At 38.7% G+C, this 19,939-nt stretch overlaps 1 protein-coding gene and 1 non-coding gene across 5 annotated transcripts in view; both read right to left on the bottom strand.

The window, feature by feature from the left end:
* The window catches only part of Gdap2 (ganglioside induced differentiation associated protein 2), a 101,502-nt gene that overhangs the window by 42,804 nt on the left and 38,759 nt on the right, over positions 1-19,939 (bottom strand). For all 4 annotated transcript variants that reach the window (XM_004667513.2, XM_045138323.1, XM_045138324.1 and 1 more), the window contains 3 exons: positions 19,463-19,539; positions 16,193-16,352; positions 11,287-11,443 (listed from right to left, as the gene is read on the bottom strand). In XM_004667513.2, the coding sequence (XP_004667570.1) occupies positions 11,287-11,443; positions 16,193-16,352; positions 19,463-19,539 (394 nt within the window). The remainder of the gene's footprint in view (positions 1-11,286; positions 11,444-16,192; positions 16,353-19,462; positions 19,540-19,939) is intronic.
* LOC123456149 lies at positions 10,199-10,327 on the bottom strand. The gene has a single exon (XR_006634363.1). It is a non-coding gene; the product is annotated as a small nucleolar RNA SNORA36 family (small nucleolar RNA).

Raw genomic sequence — 19,939 nt, 5'->3', positions numbered from 1 at the left:
TTCACTAATCCACAGTATCTCTCAGTTGTCTTTCTTACAAAGAATTGTGCAACAAACTGCCTTCCAATGGTTTAACAGTGGGTAAACCTAAATCCTGCCCAGCTAAAGTGTGACATGTTAATGTTGTAGAAACAAAACTGGCAGAAATTAAACAGATGTAGGCTCTTCTGTAGCTGGAATAGTGTGCAGCTGCATATAAGTCTTTACAAGCTGCCGTGAACATAGGCCAACAGGTAAAGAGAAAAGGCTGCGCCATTCATGAAACTAGAGGTGGTGGGAAAATCCCAACTGGGCAGAGCTTCCCTAGTTGGTGTAGAATCTGAAAAACTTAAAAGAATGTTTACTTTGGTCTGGGTCCTAAGTTCTGTATGTGATCACTATATACATTTGTAACATTTGAAAATTTCAAAATACCAATGTCTGTCAGTTTAAGGGTATATTGTAGAGCTGAACTATTGAGTTACTGTGCAAGATAGTTTTTCATGCTGTCATTTGTCATGTTTGTGAGAATCCTTGGGATTAAAGTTTTGGTTACAAATTGTTGTTTAACTTGAAAGCCTGTTTTTCCTTGCAAATTTTATATCTGTGAGCTTGGTACCAAGTCCAGGTATAACATTCCTATTGGAAGCCATACTTATATTTTCTTGTAAAGTGCTTTTGAATTAATAAAATATTAACATAATTGTGTAACAGCCTTATGAGTTTTATTTTTTAATTAAGTCCTTTATTCTTCTAAAATTAGTTTTAATACTTGGTGTAAATTCTGCAGTAATACACATTTTATATGTGTTTTTGTTGTTGTTGTTGCTTTTTTGAGGTAGTGTTTTGCTCTAGCCCAGGCTGACCTGGAATTCACTATGTCTCAGGCTGGTCTTGAACTTACAGCGATCCTACCACTTCTGCCTCCCTCTCAAGTCCTGGGATTAAATGCTTGCACCACCATGGCTGGCTTAAATTTATTTGTTTTTAACCTAAACCAGTGATGAATAATTTCAGAACATCCCAGGATGAACTTCTGTTAGCAAAGTCAATGTAAACATACTTTTACAGAGAGTTTATTGCCTATGTTCATGACTTAGAAACCATTAACGTCACTGCTACGACCTGGGTGCCTGCCTGGTGTCTTAGGGCTCTGGCAAATTCAATGCAAAAAGACTGCCATCACAAGTCTCCACTCCTACACTTCTTCATGTCAGTCTGCTTAACTTGTGATTGTTTTTTCTTTTAAATTAGTAGTTATGAGAAGGAAATAAAGGCAGAAGCTGATGCTTTTCCCTTTTTACTCAGTAAGGAAGGAATTTTAAAAAAATGTTTATTTTTATTTATTTACTTTAGAGAAAGAATTTATTTATTTACTTTAGAGAAAGAATGAGGAGGGGGGGAGAGAGAAAGAGGGAGGGAGGGAGAGAATGGGTGTGCCAGGGCCTCCAGCCACTGCAAACGAACTCCAGATGTATGCACCACTTTGTGCATCTGGCTTATGTGGGTCCTGGGAAATCAAACCTCGAACCTTAGGCTTTACTGGCAAGCACTTAACTGCTACACCATCTCTCCAGCCCCTAGTGGAATTCTTTTCTAACCTTCATTATTCAAGGAGTATCTTATATTGTCTATTCTACCTCTTAAAAATGCCACCTCATTTTTTGCTCTAGTTTATGTTTTTTATAACAATTAAGGTAAGCAATCCTTTGCTCTAACCACAAAGTCAAAACAACGCTAACAAGAGAAGATAACAAGTCAAAATAGTTTCTGGTTTTCTTTTTCTTTGTAGCTTTTCTAACATCTAATTCCAATTACCAAATTTCTACAATGTACCACATAAAATATAATAATCAATGATATGTAATTATATAAAACATGTCAAAATGGTAGCAAAAGTAGCCATTAGATGCTTTAAAGGCAGAAACATGAGCTTTTCAATGGTTTGAATCAATTGAAATGAGATATTACCTCACAAAGCTAGTATAAGCCAACTGCTTCCAGTTAATCAATTATCTTTGACCTGTGCAGCCAAAGGTCAGTTGATAGAAAACAAAAATTAAACTAAATTACTCTTAACTAATACATTTGTGTAAAGCCAAGAATCTGGGGAAATTTATATCTTTGGAATTAACAAAAGTTTTGCTAGACCTCATGAAAAAAGCCCATCCTAAACCTTTAAGACCCCTTTACATCCTTTTAATGAACACCTTGCACCTATAAATAAGTTTAACATTTTTCTGTGTGCAAGATCCTAAGCTCTGAGGTCAAAAACTACAGGAGACTCAACATGGGAAAATAAGAGAATGGTTTAAAAAAAACAAAAGAAATATTTTCAAAGCTAACCCTGAAATCTCAAACATGGCAGTATGTGCAAACAGATGATTCATAGCTTGGTATAGCTGGGTTTTTTTTTGTCTCAGATTTTTTTTATTTTTGTAAATTCTTTCTTTAAATATTTATCTATTTATTTGCAAGGAGAGAGACAGAGAGAATGAATGGGCATGCCTGGGCCTCTGGTCACTGCAAACAAACTCCAGATGCATGTGCTCCTTGTGCATCTGGCTTACATGCATGGATCCTGGCGAACTGAACCTGGTTCTTTTGGCTTTTCAGGCAAATGCCTTAACTGCTAAGCCATTTCTCCAGCCCTCAGAACTCTTTAAGTTTGCATTCTCAATATGTATTAGAAATAGAGAAACTTTTACTTATTAATTTAAAAGACATAAAAACCTACTATGGAAAAACAACATTACTTTCTATAGGCCATGGGTTGGAATGGAAGAAAGCTGTCTATTTTTTTTTTTCCATTCTTTGTATGTGAATGTTGCATGTGTCCCTATGTGTGTGGGCATGTATTTGCACATGAATGGGGAAGCCAGCAGTCAACACAGAGTGTTTTCTCAAACTGCTCTCCACCTTACATTTTGAGATGGTCTCCACCTGAAGCTGGAGCTCACCAATTTAGCTAGCTATAGCAAGCCCTAGGGCTGTCTGTATTTCTCTGCCTACTCAGTGCTGGGATTATAGGTGTACATTGCTGCATCTTGCTTTTACCTGAGAGATGGGATCTGAACTCAGGTCTTCATCTGCTTTACCAATGAGGATTCTTTTTAGCCCTGCCAGCAAGCATAACTTTTATATGAAAAAAACCTGATGGAGTTACAGCCTTAATTTTTGCAATTATCTTTAATTTTTGCTAGATTCTCATATTTGCTTTTGCATTTGATCTACAGCACCTCAGGGTGGGCAGCCTGCAGAAAAATTAAACATTGAGAGAATGTGAATGAAAAGGGAAGGTAAGTTTCAATGTCATTACAAAAATAATTTATTTTTGAGAGACACAGTTTTCACTGTTTCAGCAAAATAAGCAGGAGGCCAACTGCCTGGGGATGTTCCTTTATCAGGAACCACTTACACAGTCATAATGACACTTAGCTACAAGCTCTTCCTTTAACTGATCAAATTTGAGAGAAAACAAGTAAATGGAGTCCCTAGCCAGTTACAAACAGCTAAGAATCTGGATCATAACCACACAGTTTATTTTGTCTCCACTGCAGCTTCTCCCGGCCAGTGGCTCACACTGCTGGAGCTCTGAACCTCTTCTAGTTTTGAGTGCTCCCATGAGTTCCTTGCCCAAATGAATAGTTAATTTTGTCTGAAGGTTTTCTTTTTATTTAATTTGAAATTTCTGCATCTGACTGCATGTGCAAACATATTTACAGAGTATAGGAATGGGAAATCCGATTTTTTATTGTTGTTATTGAGATTGGGTCTCTTGTATCCTGGGCGGGACTTGAGCACACTAAGTAGCAGAGGATAACCTTAAATATTTGATTGTCCTTTTACCTCCTCAGCACTGACTGGCTAGGATTAGAGGACTGGTTTTATGTGGTGCTGAGCTCAGGGCTTTATGCATGCAAGGCACGTACTCTACCAATTTAGCTATGTTCCTCAGTCCTACAGAAAATCTTTATAGATTCATTTACAGTTTATCACTCTAAGGAAGTGATAAACAGCAGAGAACCTCCATTTTTGCTTTCTGTTCCACCTTTTGGGAGGCACAGGCTGCACTACCACTTATTGTTTAGGAAATGCACAAAATCCTGTCCATAACATCCATCTCAAATTGATCAAAACATTGGACACCCAAGGTAGTATGGCTCACTCAGATTTCCAGCAAGAGGCTGTGTATTTATCTAAAATACTAACTGTAGAGCAAGTAGTGAATGTTTCCCAACACACATGAAGCAATTATGTAACACATTTGATTCTCCAGATTGAGACCTGTATTCTTTTTCTTTTCTAGGACCTATCTATCCCTTTTCAAGAGACCCCCTTACAGAGTGTGGACTCAATAAATACAACTTCATTTTAGTATTGGCTCAAACTAGTGGTTATTAAATGAAACAGACTAATTCCCTTATGAACTAAAAGAGATAAACACCTTGCCTAAAGGCAAAGAAAAAATAGTAGATTCTATCATTTGTGAGGAAATGAAAAGACGTTTAGTATATAACTGTCATAGAGAAAGAGAGGAAGAATAGATATTGACTGGCTTGAGTAAGGTGATAACCATGCAGTAGTTTGTAAATATAAAACCAAAGTAAACAAAACTAAAAACCTCTAGTCCTTTTCTACCTTCTCTGAACTGGTTCGGGCAAGAAGATTGAAGATGGTGCTAGAAATGAGAGATGCCACATTAGTTATTCTAGGGCCTTCCTCAGTTAGCTCTATTTTTGGGCAAATACTCCAAGGCAACAGCTAACCTAATAAAAGATCACACCAGATCAGTGATGTAGAGAACAAAGGAGTCATTCACGAAACATTAGAAGAGAGGTTCCTGAGTCCTTCCATGGTCTACCATGGTTCCTTCCAACTTTGTGTCCTAGTGAGAGGACACAAGACTGGTAGTTCTGAAGGGAGGATGAATGCCCTGAAAAGGTTTAGAAACGCTATCACGGAACTTTAAAAGGCATAACTATATTCCTAACAATATTAAAACATTATTTGCAACTCCATCTCTCATTTGAACTAATGTTGCAAAAGCTAGTTAAAAGTAGTAACAGGCTTATCACAAATCAAGGCAGTGGCCTCAGATTCTTGTAGTACTCATGGGACTCTAGTACCAAATGCCTATGGAAAAGTTTTTAAAAGCTAGATGTCCTTAACGAAGAAATATAAATTATTCATTTTATCAAATCAGTCCTTGAGAATGTGCCTTTTCATTTTAGGGTGGCAAAATGGGAAGAACCTTACATAAGTACTTCTGGTCGTTGAAGGAAGAGAATGTCTTAGAGAAAAGTCCCATGTAGTTAGACCTGCAAGCTGAGCCTAGCTGCTTTTTTCATGGAATGCCATTTTTACTTCAAAGTATGGATAACACAAGATTTTATTTTTACACAAATGAAAAAAATGATTGCGTCAGTGTAAGAAAAATAACCAGAAGAATTTACTCGCAATGACAAAGCCTGAACCTAGTATACACAATGCAAACACAGACATATAAACCTAACTCTGGCAATTTTCTCTCTTCTTGAGAAGTTTGACCATTTTTGTATTTAAAGACTTTTCTAAGTGAGACTGGTACTGGTATTAACAGACATGTCCTGATACTGTATGACGAAACGTCAGTATTTGGAACAGCTGAGTAATTGCAATGAAGCAATATTTTCTAAAGACCCATGTGTCATATTATAAGAGTAGGTTCACAGTGCAGGATCAGCTAACAACTTTTAAAACAGACTTTTTGAAAAATTCAAGAGTATAGCTTAAGTTTCCATATTACAAGCTTTAAAAACCTACCATTTTTCAAAAGTTGTTTTAATATTAAAGGGCTTTTAAAATACTCCTCCATTTTCCAATTGTGTATTTCAGTGAAGTAAGATTTTCTTCATATATTTTATCCCAAACAACTTACTGAAGCAATTTTAAATCACAAAATTCTGCCTCCCATTAAGTCAAACATTAAGAGATTTATGGGATTGGGGAGACAGCTCAGCAGTTGGAGGTGCTGCTTTCAGGGTCTTCCAGTCTGGTTTTGATTCCCCAGTGCCCATGTGGAGCCAGATGCACAGGGTGGTGCATGCTTTCAGATTTTATTTGCAGTGGTGGGAGGCTGTGACATGTCCATTCTTTCTGCCTCTTTGCAAAAAATTAAAAATATTTTGGGGCTGGAGAGATGGCTTAGCGGTTAAGCGCTTGCCTGTGAAGCCTAAGGACCCCGGTTCGAGGCTCGGTTCCCCAGGTCCCACGTTAGCCAGATGCACAAGGGGGCGCACGCGTCTGGAGTTCGTTTGCAGAGGCTGGAAGCCCTGGCGCACCCATTCTCTCTCTCCCTCTATCTGTCTTTCTCTCTGTGTCTGTCGCTCTCAAATAAATAAATAAAAAATTTAAAAAAAATAAAAAAATAAAAATATTTTTAAAAGATTTGCAAGATTTTTTTTTTTTTTTTTTTTTTTGGTTTTTCGAGGTAGGGTCTCACTCTAGCCCAGGCTGACCTGGAATTCACTATGGAGTTTCAGGGTGGCCTCGAACTCATGGCGATCCTCCTACCTCTGCCTCCCGAGTGCTGGGATTAAAGGCGTGCGCCACCACGCCCGGCAAGATTTGCAAGATTTTAAATAGAACAAGTACTTTCTTAGTAAATTAAAAGTTACTGTTTGAAAAATATGATTAGCCATTTTAAAATGAATTAATAATTTCTGCAATAATAAATATTGGTAGTTACAAAAACCCATCTAAACAAATGCTTACTGGCATCCGCAACCATTTTTAAGAGAGCAAAGGGATCTTAGACCAAAACCTTTGTGAACCACTAGCAATGAATGCATCAATCACAATGTACAACTGTATAAAAACAAAACATATTGCTGAAGATGCCACATACTTGGGCTGCAAGGCCACTGAAAAATCTTGCTGAACTGAGCTAATAACCTCCTCCATGTAGACCAGCTGACAGAAAGCTGGAAGAAGCCATTTTGCATGCAGTTCAATGGGAGAGAGAAATCACCAGTGAAGATACTCACTGCAAGCCTTATATTTGGCCACTCAGGCCAAATGAGCCATCGAGTACAATAATGGCACATCTGTCATGGTGGAAACCACTGTCCTCTAATTGGACAGGAGGCCCACTCCATGGGAGAGAATACATCCCTGATACTGAAAACTTAAAACAGGCATAGTCATGAGCGCTAGGGGTGTAAAGTCTGTTGCTGTATGGCTAAATGTATATACTATGCTTATCAAACTGCCCAGTAAGCACTTCTCCTTATGTTCATACCTGTACTTTAATGCTACTCTCACTTTTGGTAGAGAATCTTCTCTTTTCATATGGCAGTGACCTTGGGATGACTCAGAAGGCATCATGGTGCCAGAAAGAAGTGACAGGAGTGCTTAGTACTGCAATACCTCTATCACACTTCCAAGGCTCAGGGTCTATTGCAGAGAGGTGGCAGAAAGAATGTAAAAGCCAAAGGAAGGGTAGGTTTTCTTACAACATGCTCCCCTCAGACACAAAATGGCCTGGATATCCATGACCTCACAGTGCCTGACACTACCTACACAAGACCATCATAAGAGGAGGAAAAGATCATGACATCAAAATAAAAGAGAGACTGATTGGGATGGAGAGGGGATAAGATGGAGAATGGAGTTTCAAAAGGGAAAGTGGGGGGAGGGAGCATATTATAATGGGATAATTTTTATAATCATGGAAGTTGTTAATAAAAACAATTTGAAAAGAAAAAAAATATATAAACATGTTATCATACAGGTAAGGACATAACACTTAGTGGGTATTTTGAGTTCTCTTAGAAAATGAATTGGAGCTGACCTTTAATCCTACAGGAAAGAAGAGAACAAAAATGGTTCCAGTTTGTGAAGTTTCTCCAGGGAGTGTTAAACTACCTTACTCTGAGCGAATAATCCCCCTGGGGTTCTTGGCAGGAGAGATTCAGTCTCATCAATTTGATATAAATTCCAAAGCACAGGAGGCTGAATGAATTGATCAGAGGGAGACAGAGGATTAGGGAAATCATCATAATGTGAATATTTGTGAAATCTATGAGTTATGAATTCAAAATAATGGAGGCCTACACTTACTCTGTTCTGGTCCATGAGTTAGCATGCTAAAGGGCATTTATTCTGGACCAGATGCTAAGGAGGTTAAGAGCAGTATAAATCCTGTTCAGGAAACACACGAAAGAGAAAACATTATCTAGTTCTGCATGTCTGTCTCTCTAACATAAAACCCCAGGCCTTTTAAGAAGTTCTCTCTATTCTCCATCCTTTACGGAGTTCCTGGTTCTGGAAGCATCATATGAACGGTCATCACACAAACGTGGAGCTGTGAATCTGGATTCTGACACTGAGCATAATGTTTTGGAGGCTCATTCATGTTGAAGCATGTATCATGATACATGCCATTTTTTTTTTTCTGAGCGAACAAGAGAATTAGCATGCCAGGGCCTCAGCCACTGCAATTGAACCCGAGACACTTGTACCACCTAGTGGGCATGTGCAACCTTGAACTTGCCTCACCTTTGTGCACCTGGCTTATGTGGGATCTGGAGAGTTGAACATGGGTCCTTAGGCTTCGAGTGCCTTAACCCCTAAGGCATCTCTTCAGCTCTCAGTCTTTTATATGATGGAATAGTATTGTATTAACTTATGTACAACAATTTTTTCTATCCATTCTATACTCACCAGTTGATGAATATATGGATATTTTGGCTGTCATGAATAGCTGTTCTGAGCTTGTGTGTGTGTATGTGTGTATGTATATGTGTGTGTGCGTGCGCATGCATGTATACATATATATATACATATATATATATATGCATGCATGTATTCAGTTTCTCTGAGCATGTATGTAGGAATGTCAACTCTCTAAATTTTTTGCTCAAAATTTAAATATGAATTAAATTCTGTCAGCAAACATTTGTCAAAAGCTTGGTGAAAAGAATATTTTAATGACAGATTTTTCGTGTAAAACTTTTGTCAGAGAGCTGACCACAAATTCTAATTTGTAAAACATAGAGATGTTGTGAGTGAGGTCACTGGGGTCCAGGAGCTCAGTGATATTAGCCTCCAGCTTTCTCCAGCTACTGGGGAGACCTCAGAGCCTCCTGAATGGGCCCTAGGACAGACGCACATCAGAGCAGCTGCTCTGGAATCCCTGAGCACCACCTCAAGCCCACCTGCCACAGACTGCTGCTAAGCACTGGGACACTCCCTGTCAACAGTTGGATATTGGTCCTCAACTTGGATATCGGTCCTCAAACTGCTCTGGGATATATACTGCAAAGTGTTATTTTTTTTAAAAAGCTGGGCATGATATGATTCATAGCTGTACACCCAGTATTCTGTAGGATTAGGCAGAAGGATTGTGAGTTTGAGGGCAGCATGAACTACATAGTAAGACCCTGTCTCAAAAAATAAAATTATCCAGGTGTGGTGTCACATGCCTTCAATCCCAGCACTCAGGGGGCAGAGGTAGGAGGATCACCGTGAGTTCAAGGCCACCCTGAGACTACATAGTTCCAGGTCAGCCTTGGCTAGAGTGAGTCCCTACCTTGAAAAACCAAATAAACAAATATTAATTAATTACTTAAAAAGACAAAACAAAACAAAAAAGTCAAATGTCTACCTCTTTGCATGCCTATATATGCATATGAATGTGTATCTTGCAGTCCCATGTGAGGGAAAGCCCAGTTATTGCACTTAAAAAACATAAACAAAGCTGGGTGTGGTGACGCACACCTTCAATCCCAGCACTTGGGAGGCAGAGGTAGGAGGATCACCGTGAGTTTGAGGCCACCCTGAGATTACTTAGTGAATTCCAGGTCAGCCTGGACCAGAAGGAGACCTTACCTCGAAAAACCAAAAATAATGACCAAGCATAGGAACTACTGAGACTACCATTGGATCACAACAGCATCCTTTGAAAACACCTATTCATTGGTGCCCTCTAGTGGCAGATTTGCCTTTTTTGGTGTTTTTTTTTTTTTTTCTTTTTTTGAGGTAGGGTCTCACTCTAGCCCAAGCTGACCTAGAATTCATTATGTAGTCTCAGGGTGGCCTAGAACTCACAACAATCCTCCTACCTCTGCCTCCCAAGTGCTGGGATTAAAGGCGTATATCACCACACCTGGCTTGCCTGTGTGTGTGTGTGTGTGTGTGTGTGTGTGTGTGTGTGTGTGTGTGTGTGTGTGTGTTTAATTGTAGGTTGGGAGGTAAACAAACAGAGTAAAACATTCTATCCAGTAGCCCTCCAGCCCATTTCAATGTCCCAAAGCCTAATTACCAGAACAGGGAGGCTGCCTGAGCTGAACTCAACACTTTGGACTTGTGTTTTTAAAAATAAATTAGAATAAAGACCTACGACTGAGGAGAAACAAAGTTTTAATTTGGTAAGGGACTTCAAAGATCATCTAGTCTAGTCCAACTCCTACTTTGTGACTGGAGACTGACAACATCCTGACATCATTACAATGCAGTATAATAAATGCTACATTATGTAAGTACAGGGTGTGAAAAAAAGAATATAGGAGGAGGTATGTGTTCTGGATTTGAAAAATAGGCTTTGGAGAGGCAAGTAGAGAATGGATGGGTTTGAAAGATGAAAGTATTTCAGTCAAAACGAATGGAAGGTATCAAACTCAAAAGCAAAACAATTAGCTGCCAAAAATGGAATAAATGAGCAGCAACCTGTTTCAGAACTTGACAAGTATTATGTAATGTACTAAATTCACTACAATTATTTAATCATACACAGAACACAATGAGATGTAGCCCTTTCCCAACCTTGTAAAGCACAGATTAGTAGTAATTAATAGCTTCTTTTTCCTTTTAATTTTTCTGAAAAGCAACTAGCTTTACTAAAATTATTAATCTTTGGTAAAACATAATCAAAAGTATAACAGCTATACCTATGTTTTTAATAGGCCATATGTTTCTAAGGTCTTTAAAATAAGCTGAGGAGATAGAATTTTAATTGCTTTAGTTATAAGTAGAGAGTAAAAATCTTAAAACTTTTTCTGATTTCTTACTGTTACTAGACAGGGCAGGAACTCTGGAATCAGACAAGTATTTCAACATTGAACTTACCACACTTTAATTGGTAAATTATTCAGTTTTCAGTTCTGCAACTACAAAATGGGGTAGCACCTTTGCTCGTTGGGTTGTCATGAAGAAGAAATGAGAACACATGTATTGGTATGTAAGCCATTCAGTAGATGTCAAGTTCTTTTTTTGTTTCTCATCACTTGCCTCATGAACCTAATAGTCCCAAGAGGTTTGCCTTACTTTCTCTGATGCTGCTTCTGCAGGGCTGCTTCTGACAACTGTCCCTGAAGGACCAGTTTTCTTTGCTTATCAATATCTCCTTCCATTCGAGCAAAAGCATGAGAGCCAATGAAAGACACATCAACTCCTAAGCCTTCATCTTCCTCTTCATGGTTGTCTGTAACAAAACATATTATCAGTAGAGGAGTACAAAAGCAGACAGTAAATGAAACTAACTATGCATGGTGTACTGGGAATGACTGTGGGGTAGCAGGGCAAACTGGGGTCAAGATTATGAAAATGAAGTAAAGCTCAGGTATTTTACGATTATAAAAGAAAGTGCCCATCCATGTGTAACAGCAGTTTCAGGAATATGGGAAATCAAACTAAGGTGCCCTTAGGAAGGGAAAAAGTAGAATGTTATTGTAAGCAAAAAGTAACTGGTCTCTACCTGGATTTAAAGAAGTCTCATGTACAAAGAACAAGTGCTTTGGATTATTTACATAACACTATGTAAAGACAGTGTGTTTTGCTGATGGGCACATAAACTCCAACTCTTTTGCCAGGTGTGGTGGTTTGATTCAGGTGTCCCTCATAAACTTAGGTGTTCTGAATGCTAGGTTCCCAGCTGATGGAGCTTTAGGAATTAATGCCTCCTGGAGGCAGTGTATTGTTGGGGGCGGGCTTATGGGTGTTATAGCCAGTTTTCCCCTGCCAGTGTCTGGCACACTCTCCTGTTGTTATTGTCCACCTTATGTTGGGCAGGGGGTGATGTCCACCCCCTGAGCATGCCATTGTTTTTCCCTGCCATTGTAGAGCTTCCCCTCGACCCTGTAAGCCAAGATAAACCTTTTTTTTTTCTCCCCAGAAGCTGCTCTTGGTTGGGTGATTTTTACCAGCAATGCAAAACCTGACTGCAACACCAAGTAACTCTAGATAAGGAAGACAGATCACATTCACTTAGAAAAAATTCAGTTGTTATTTAACATCCTGCTTTTCTGTACTAGCCATACCAGCACAATCATTTTGGTTATAGTTCATACCTAGCCATGCACCCTGCAAACTACACAACTGGCCAGGTAGGCAGGATATGCACACCTGTATAATAGTGGCATGCTCATTATGGGATAACAAACTGCAAAAGGATTGAGTCTGAGGCCCATTCCACAGGAGGGAATCAATGCAAGGTACTGAAAAGCTAGCCAAAAGCCAATGGTTCAAGTTCATATACTCTAGGGAAAAGACTCTACTGTTGTTTGGTTAACAGGGTATGTTGTGCTCATGAAATTACCCTCTAAATGCTTGTGTTTATGTCCATAGATTAGTGCTGTTCTAACTTTCAGTCAGAGAAATTTATTTTTGTAGGTTGTTGTAAGTACTGGGGAGATCTGAAACTCATCAAACTGCTGTGAAGAAGTGACAGTTAAGTGCACATCACCAACTAAGACATGTTTATCACACTCAGCAAGGTTCAGGGAATACTGTGGAAGAGGTGGGAGAAAGGACAGGAAGGACAGAGGGTGAGGGGGAGCGCTCTGAAACACTGTCTTCTGGATACAAAGTAGCCTTTGCATTCTTGACCTCACAGTAGCTGTTGTTACTTTCCAAATATGTGGGTCATCAATATGACATCATGGATGATGGAGGAAGGCAAAAAACATGAAACAAAGCAACAACAACAAAAATAGTGACACCTGCTGGACATGGTGGTACACACCCTTAATCCCAGCACTCAGGAAGTAAGGGACGAGGATTGCTGTGAGTTCAAGGCCACCCTGAGACTACATAGTGAATTCCAGGTCAGCCTGTGCTACAGTGAAACCCTACCTTGAAAAACCAAAAAACCAAAAAATAAAAGTAATAATGAAATAATGACACCCAACTAGAAGAACTACTAGGAAAAAAGAAAGCGAAAGAAAATGTGGAAGGTATAAATTTAAGAAGACAAAAAGCAAATAATGGGAGGGGATTATGATCAAAATTGTTATGTACATGTATGAAAATTGTCAATAAAAAGTTATAGTATAAGCTAAGCGTGGTGGCATATGACTTTAATTTCAGCACTTGGGAGGCAGAGGTAGAATTGTTGTGAGTACAAAGCCACCCTGATACTATACAGTAAACTCTAGGTAAGCCTGGGCTAGAGAGAGACCATTCCTTGAAAACCAAAAAGCAAAAAAGAAAAGAAAACAAAAAATGCTGTAGTTCTCACTATAAGCTAAGAAAACTTTTGAGCTGTATATATATTCCTTTTGAGTTTGGTTACTAGAAGGTTCTCTCTTATGAACAGATCCCCTCTTAAGAGCCCACTGCTTGGCTAGACCAGTTAACCACAAAAACAGAAATAGAGAAACAACCTTTGGACGATGGGAAACTGCCAAAGATAATGTTGCCATTTAAATTCCAGTGTAATAAATACCATTTGAGCTATCTACACATCTACTTCACTGCTACTCAAATTATGACAGGCCAACATAGAAGGCTCTGCTGTCATTAAAAACTGTCCATTAGCCAAGGGTGGTGGTGTACACCTTTAATCCCAGCAGCACTCAGGAGGATGACTTACAAGGACTGCTGTGAGTTCAAGGCCAGCCTGAGACTACATAGTGAATTCCAGGTCAGCCTGGATAGTGCGAAACTCTACCTCAAAAATAAATAAACCAAAGAAATGCCCATTAAAGATTCTTCCATCAGGGCTGGAGAGATGGCTTAGCGGTTAAGCGCTTGCCTGTGAAGCCTAAGGACCCCGGTTCGAGGCTCGGTTCCCCAGGTCCCACGTTAACCAGATGCACAAGGGGGGCACGCGTCTGGAGTTCGTCTGCAGAGGCTGGAAGCCCTGGCGCGCCCATTCTCTCTCCCTCTATCTGTCTTTCTCTCTGTGTCTGTCGCTCTCAAATAAACAAATAAAAAAATTAAAAAAAAAAAAAAGATTCTTCCATCAACTCAAGTAAAACTGCATGGGTGCATGCACATGTGTACACATACACACACTTAACATTTTACTTGAAAATATTTCTGAATGCTAAAACTCTTTATCAGTAAGGTAATAATATTTTCTTAAATAAAAAATGTGTATCAAGCCTTAGGGCTACTGGGCTAGTCTTGGTTTTCTACCCAGAAAAGCATGGTTCCAAACACTTCTCGATCTGAGATCATTTACAATTCTCAACACAGTCAGAACACCTTTTCTTATTTTAACTTGGTGCTAACTTTGCTGACAGTAATACTACTACCACTATAATCTCTATGCTGATTTCATAATAAAATCCTGGCATTGAAGTGTGAGAAATGTCTCCATTCAAGGGCTTTGAAACCTTACAGATGTGAAGCCTGGCAGAAGTCATATAAAATTGATTCTGAAGGGCTCTCATCCTAATATACTCTACTACTTCCACATGAGTATAAAATCTAAAGAAACAACATGAATGATTGTAGTACAGTATTCTTGTCTTACTATCTGATGTAACCCATGCCTTTTAGAGCACACTGTTAAAAGCTGTTTAAAATTTTAAGTTGTTTTAAAAATTTATTTTTATGTATTTATTTGAGAGCAACAGACAGAGAAAGGGGCAGATAGACCGACAATGGGCACGCCAGGGCCTCCAGCCACTGCAAATGAACTCCACACGTGTGTGCCCCCTTGTGCATCAGGCTTATGTGGGGCCTGGAGAATCGAGCCTAGAACTGGAGTCCTTAGGCTTCACAGGCAAGCACTTAACCAATAAGCCATTTCTCCAGCCCCTAAAATTTTAAGGTTTTTTTTTTTTTTTTTTTTTGGGGGGGGGGGTGTTTCGAGGTAGGGTCTCACTCTGGTCCAGGCTGACATGGAATAAACTCTGTCATCTCAGGGTGGCCTTGAACTCATGGCAATCCTACCTCTGTCTCCCAAGTGCTGGGATTAAAGGCGTGCACCACCACGCCCAGCTTAAAATTTTAAGTTTTAAGATGGTAGTGAACTCAACTGCTATCTTAATGGTGTCCTGCCTGAGGCTCTAAACTTCATCAGGCTGAGTATGTTGTTCTACATACCTGTAATCTTATTATCTACAACTACTTATCTACCTATATAGATTAAAAATATTTTATTTGTTATTATTTATTTACAAGCAAAGGCGGAGAGAGAGAAACATGGGCACACCAGGGCCTCCAGGTACTGCAAACAAACTCCAGATGCGTGCCTTGCTTTGAACATCTGGCTTTATGTGGGTACTGGGGAATTAAACTGAGATTGTTAGCGTTAACCTCTGAGCCCTCTCTCCAGCCCTTTATATACATTTTTTAATTTGAAACAAATCTCAGGAAGACCAGAAATTTGTATGGGAGCTTTCTAAAGGTTAAGATGAACTTCCTGTTTCCCCGTGGCTGGTTTTTCATATGGCAATCACTGCAGTTTCACAAAATCTAAACACAGAACCCAATTATGACTCAACTGCCCGACTCCTGAGTCTATAACCTGACAGAATCTAACACAACCTATTCATACACTATTCCAAATTATGGAGTCAGTCTAGGTGCTTATCAACAAATGAATAAAGAAAATGTGGTGTACTTATACAACTTTTATTCACCCATGATGCATGACGAAATTAGGTCATGTACAGAAAAATTTATAGAACTAGAGATCATTGTATGTTAAGCAAACTAAGCCAGACTCAAAAAGAAAAGAAAATCTCAAGTTTTCCCTCCTATAGAATCTAGACCATATATATATACATATATATATATATATATATATATATGAATATATATGAAACATGGAAGCAGAAAAACAATTCTCTAAGGAAAGGGGCCAGCAGGAGGAAGAAAGGAGAACAAGAGCAGGAAACAAGAACATGTATATGAGCAAAGTAAATGATATACATGAATTAAAATCATTATTTATGTGCTACTTAAGGAGAATAAAGAATGTTAGAATTCTGGAACTCACCCTCAGAAGCACCCGGCTTCTCACTTATTCGAATCTGCCGTTCAGGTACCACAGGCTCCCCTTCTGCATTCCCAATGTCTGCAGGAAGGCTTGGTAATGATTGGCTCTCCTCCTTTAAGGACCTTGGGAAGTACAGAGGTAGCAGCTTCTGGTAAGTGGCCTGTGTCAGAAAAGACACTCTGTGAAAAATAATGAAGGAATAAAGTTGTCTGAGCAGTGTCTACTGTGGTCTGCACACTATGAAGATACCTCCATCAAAATTCAAGTCCTTAGCCCTTCTCTGTTCAAACTACTGCTGTCTAGAAGTGTCAATTACTTCTCAAGTTAAACTTCAGAAATTGCTAGTAAGTCAGGTTAAATGAGGCACACCTAAGTCCTGCCACTCTTGTTGCCATCTCCATTTCACTTACTAGAGCTTTTCCTGAGTCTTTCAGCTCTGAGCGCAATTTCCATCTGGTCCAGGTTTAGTTTTGGAGTTCCTCCCTTTCTCTCTTTTCCTCTTTATATTCTTCTCTTTGCTAACCCAGGTTTAGTTTTTGTTTCTTTTTCTTTTCTTTTCTGTTCACTTTTATTATTTTATTATTAAAACATTGCTAACTAATTATAGAGGTCTATTAACCTTTATTCTTTATTATAAATTTTTCAAAAAAGAATACATAAGCAGGACACCAGGGAACAAATGAGAATGAAGTATAATGCCACATGTGTATGAAGATGTCCTGTGTTGACGATTGTGAATGTGCTGACCACTGCAGTCATTTATAAATCCAGAGTATAAAAGCAACAGACATTGTTAATATTCCTGTTACAAGTCTTTCAGAAACCCTTTGCTTTTTCAGCACTGTAGAAATATTTTATCACAACTCATCATGATTCATCAATTATTCTAAGCTACATTTAAAACGCCTGAAACAGTGAGAACACAAAGAATGACGGAATTGCCTATGTCAATTAAATAAATCATTCAAAAAATCATTTTCCTTCATTCTCTTCCTCTGTTGCATATAGAAAGATAGGAGGGAGAGAGACAGACAGAGAGAGAAGGGGCATATCAGGGCCACCAGCTGCTGTAAACTAACTCCAGATGCATGCACCACTTTGTGGATCTAGCTTTACGTGGGTACTAAGGAATTGAACCAGAACCATCAGACATTGCAAGAAAGCACCTAAACCACTGAACCATCTCCAGCCCAGATTATAACATCTCCTAAGAAGATGTACTGAAAAAGCAGAGATAGCAGCTTTGTTTTACTTAAGAAAAAATTGTCTCATAACTTTAACCATTTGAAAATGTACAATTTAGTGGCTGTTAATATATTCTTGAAGCTGTATAGTAGCCAACATTACCTAGATCTAGAACAGTCTAATTTCCTCAAACCCAGTAGTCCCTGTTTTACCTTCTCTGCCCTATGAGAGCTAACCATCTTTCTGTTTCTTAGGACATTTCATTAAAATGGAATGCAACATGTTGCCTTTTGTGTCATTTCATTTAGCATATTTTCAAGGTTCCCTTTGCAACATATTCAACAGTTTCTTCCTTTTTAAATCAGAACAATATTCCATTAAATTTATACTGCATTTATTTATGCAGTTAATATTTAAGTTGTTTTTATCTTGTGGCTATCATAAATGTTGCTTTACCGATTCAAAATCAAATTTTTGTGTTTTAAATTCTTAACTAGAGGGCTGGAGAGATGGCTTAGCGGTTAAGCATTTGCCTGTGAAGCCTAAGGACCCTGGTTCGAGGCTCGATTGCCCAGGACCCACGTCAGCCAGATGCAAAAGGGGGCGCACGCATCTGGCGTTCGTTTGCAGTGGCTGGAAGCCCTGGCATGCTCATTCTCTCTCTGTGTCTCTCTCTCCCTCTCTCTCTCTGTCACTCTCAAATAAATAAATAAAAGTGAACAAAAAATATTTTAAAAAGTTTAAATTCTTAACTAGATATATTTAAGAAAGAATCTGCTATATTATGTTAGCTAACTTTTTAAGTAAGTAGCAGGCTATTTTCTAAGTGTGAGGTTGTACCTCCTTTGATTTACATTCCTGGAATGTGTGAAGTTTAGTTCTGTAAAGTATTTTTACCTTATCTTCTGGTCACATTTGTGCATCTTTTCTGTTTGTTTCTGAGGCAGGGTCTCACTGTTCTAGAATTCACTCTGTAGGCTAGGTTCCCTCAAAATCTCAATAATCCTTCCCACTGAGCCTCCAGAATGTCGGGATTCAAGTTGTGAGCTACCATGCCCAACTTGTGTATCTTTTTTGAAGAAATGGGCATTAACCATGATCTTTTATTTTTGTTCTTTATTTTCTGTATTTTATAATGGCTTTTCATGTGAAAAAGCTTGTCGGCTAGGAAGATTGCCCTTCTAAGGCCTAGCTGTTTTTTACTTGGGAATACATCTTGTCTGCTACACAAGCTATATTCTTTTTTTTTTTTTCCCCCCGAGGTAGTGTTTCACTCTAGTCTAAGCTAGCCTGGCCTCAAACTCACGGTGACCTTCCTACCTCTGCTTCCCAAGTGCTGACAACCAATATTATTTTTACAAGTCCTTCCTCTGTTTTACCCAACTAAAGCTAACCCCTTTGGCTACCCCAAGCTTGCCCATGAATACAAACAGAAACATAAGAAGCTGAGTGGAGCAAACTCTAAAGCTATATAAAACTTCACAAGATACAAGAAAAGACCTGACTTCATAAAATAGTTGGGGTTTAACTGAAATATAGGAAACTTTCTACACAAGAAAACACCCGGGCTCTGCTGTCACCTGTCTCCAGGTCAGGTGACACCAAAGCTTCAACAGCACAGCAGTAGTTTCCCCAGGTGTGTTGCCCAGGTTACAAGGCAATGCCTAAATGTTAGCTAACACAAGCAGCAAAGGAGAACAATTCTACCTTGAAGAGTTCATTCAGTGACAATTGTTCAACTTTCAAATCATGAAGAAAATTCTGCTTCTAAGTCAGTTGTACTGTGTGCCTGTAATTGCAGTACATTGCAAGTTTGATGTCAGCTTGGTATATATATTGAATTTTAGACCAGCCAAGGCTCTATAATGAGATCCCATCTCAAGCCCCCCGCCAAAAAAGTTCATTCTTTACTTTTTTTTTTGCTTTCAATAAAATTTGTTTTCTCAATAAACAAGTCTCCCTGCCGAAAATACATATAGACAACCATGATTTTTCTGCTGGAAATTCAGTAAATAGGTAATGTGTATACAAAGGCAAACACAAACAGAAGGGAGATTGAAACAAGACAAATAATTTAGTAAATACCTCTTCAAGTTCTGAAACAGCAAAGACTACTTTTTCAATGGTTTCCCCATGAATCTCTAGAAATCTCCTTACAGTACCTTGGGAGGGGAACAGAAACATCAGAAATGACTTATAGGTAAAGACAAATCAAATTCTTCAAATATTTCTTTTTATAATGGACCATTTTTTATTGTATTCAGGTCAATTACCCCTTATCAGAAAAACCTGCCCTTTCTATGAACTCTGTTCTGTTGTCCTTGGAGTTCCCTGTACATCTTTTCTTGTATACAACTCCAGTTTCCCCCATGTTTCTCTATATAAAACATCACGCCTGTATCTTTGTTCAACTTCTAAGTATGATTTTTCAAGTTAACAATAGGTTTATTGGGATATAATCCTACAGTAAATTGAGAAGCATGTATAACTTTTTGAAGATCCTTCTATTTGTAAACATCTTACAAAATTTTATAGACTATGGATCTTTTGATGGCCAAGGAC

This window comes from Jaculus jaculus, chromosome 19, assembly GCF_020740685.1.
Source record: "Jaculus jaculus isolate mJacJac1 chromosome 19, mJacJac1.mat.Y.cur, whole genome shotgun sequence".
Classification (NCBI taxonomy): domain Eukaryota; kingdom Metazoa; phylum Chordata; class Mammalia; order Rodentia; family Dipodidae; genus Jaculus; species Jaculus jaculus.
This window is presented reverse-complemented; position numbering and strand designations above follow the sequence as displayed.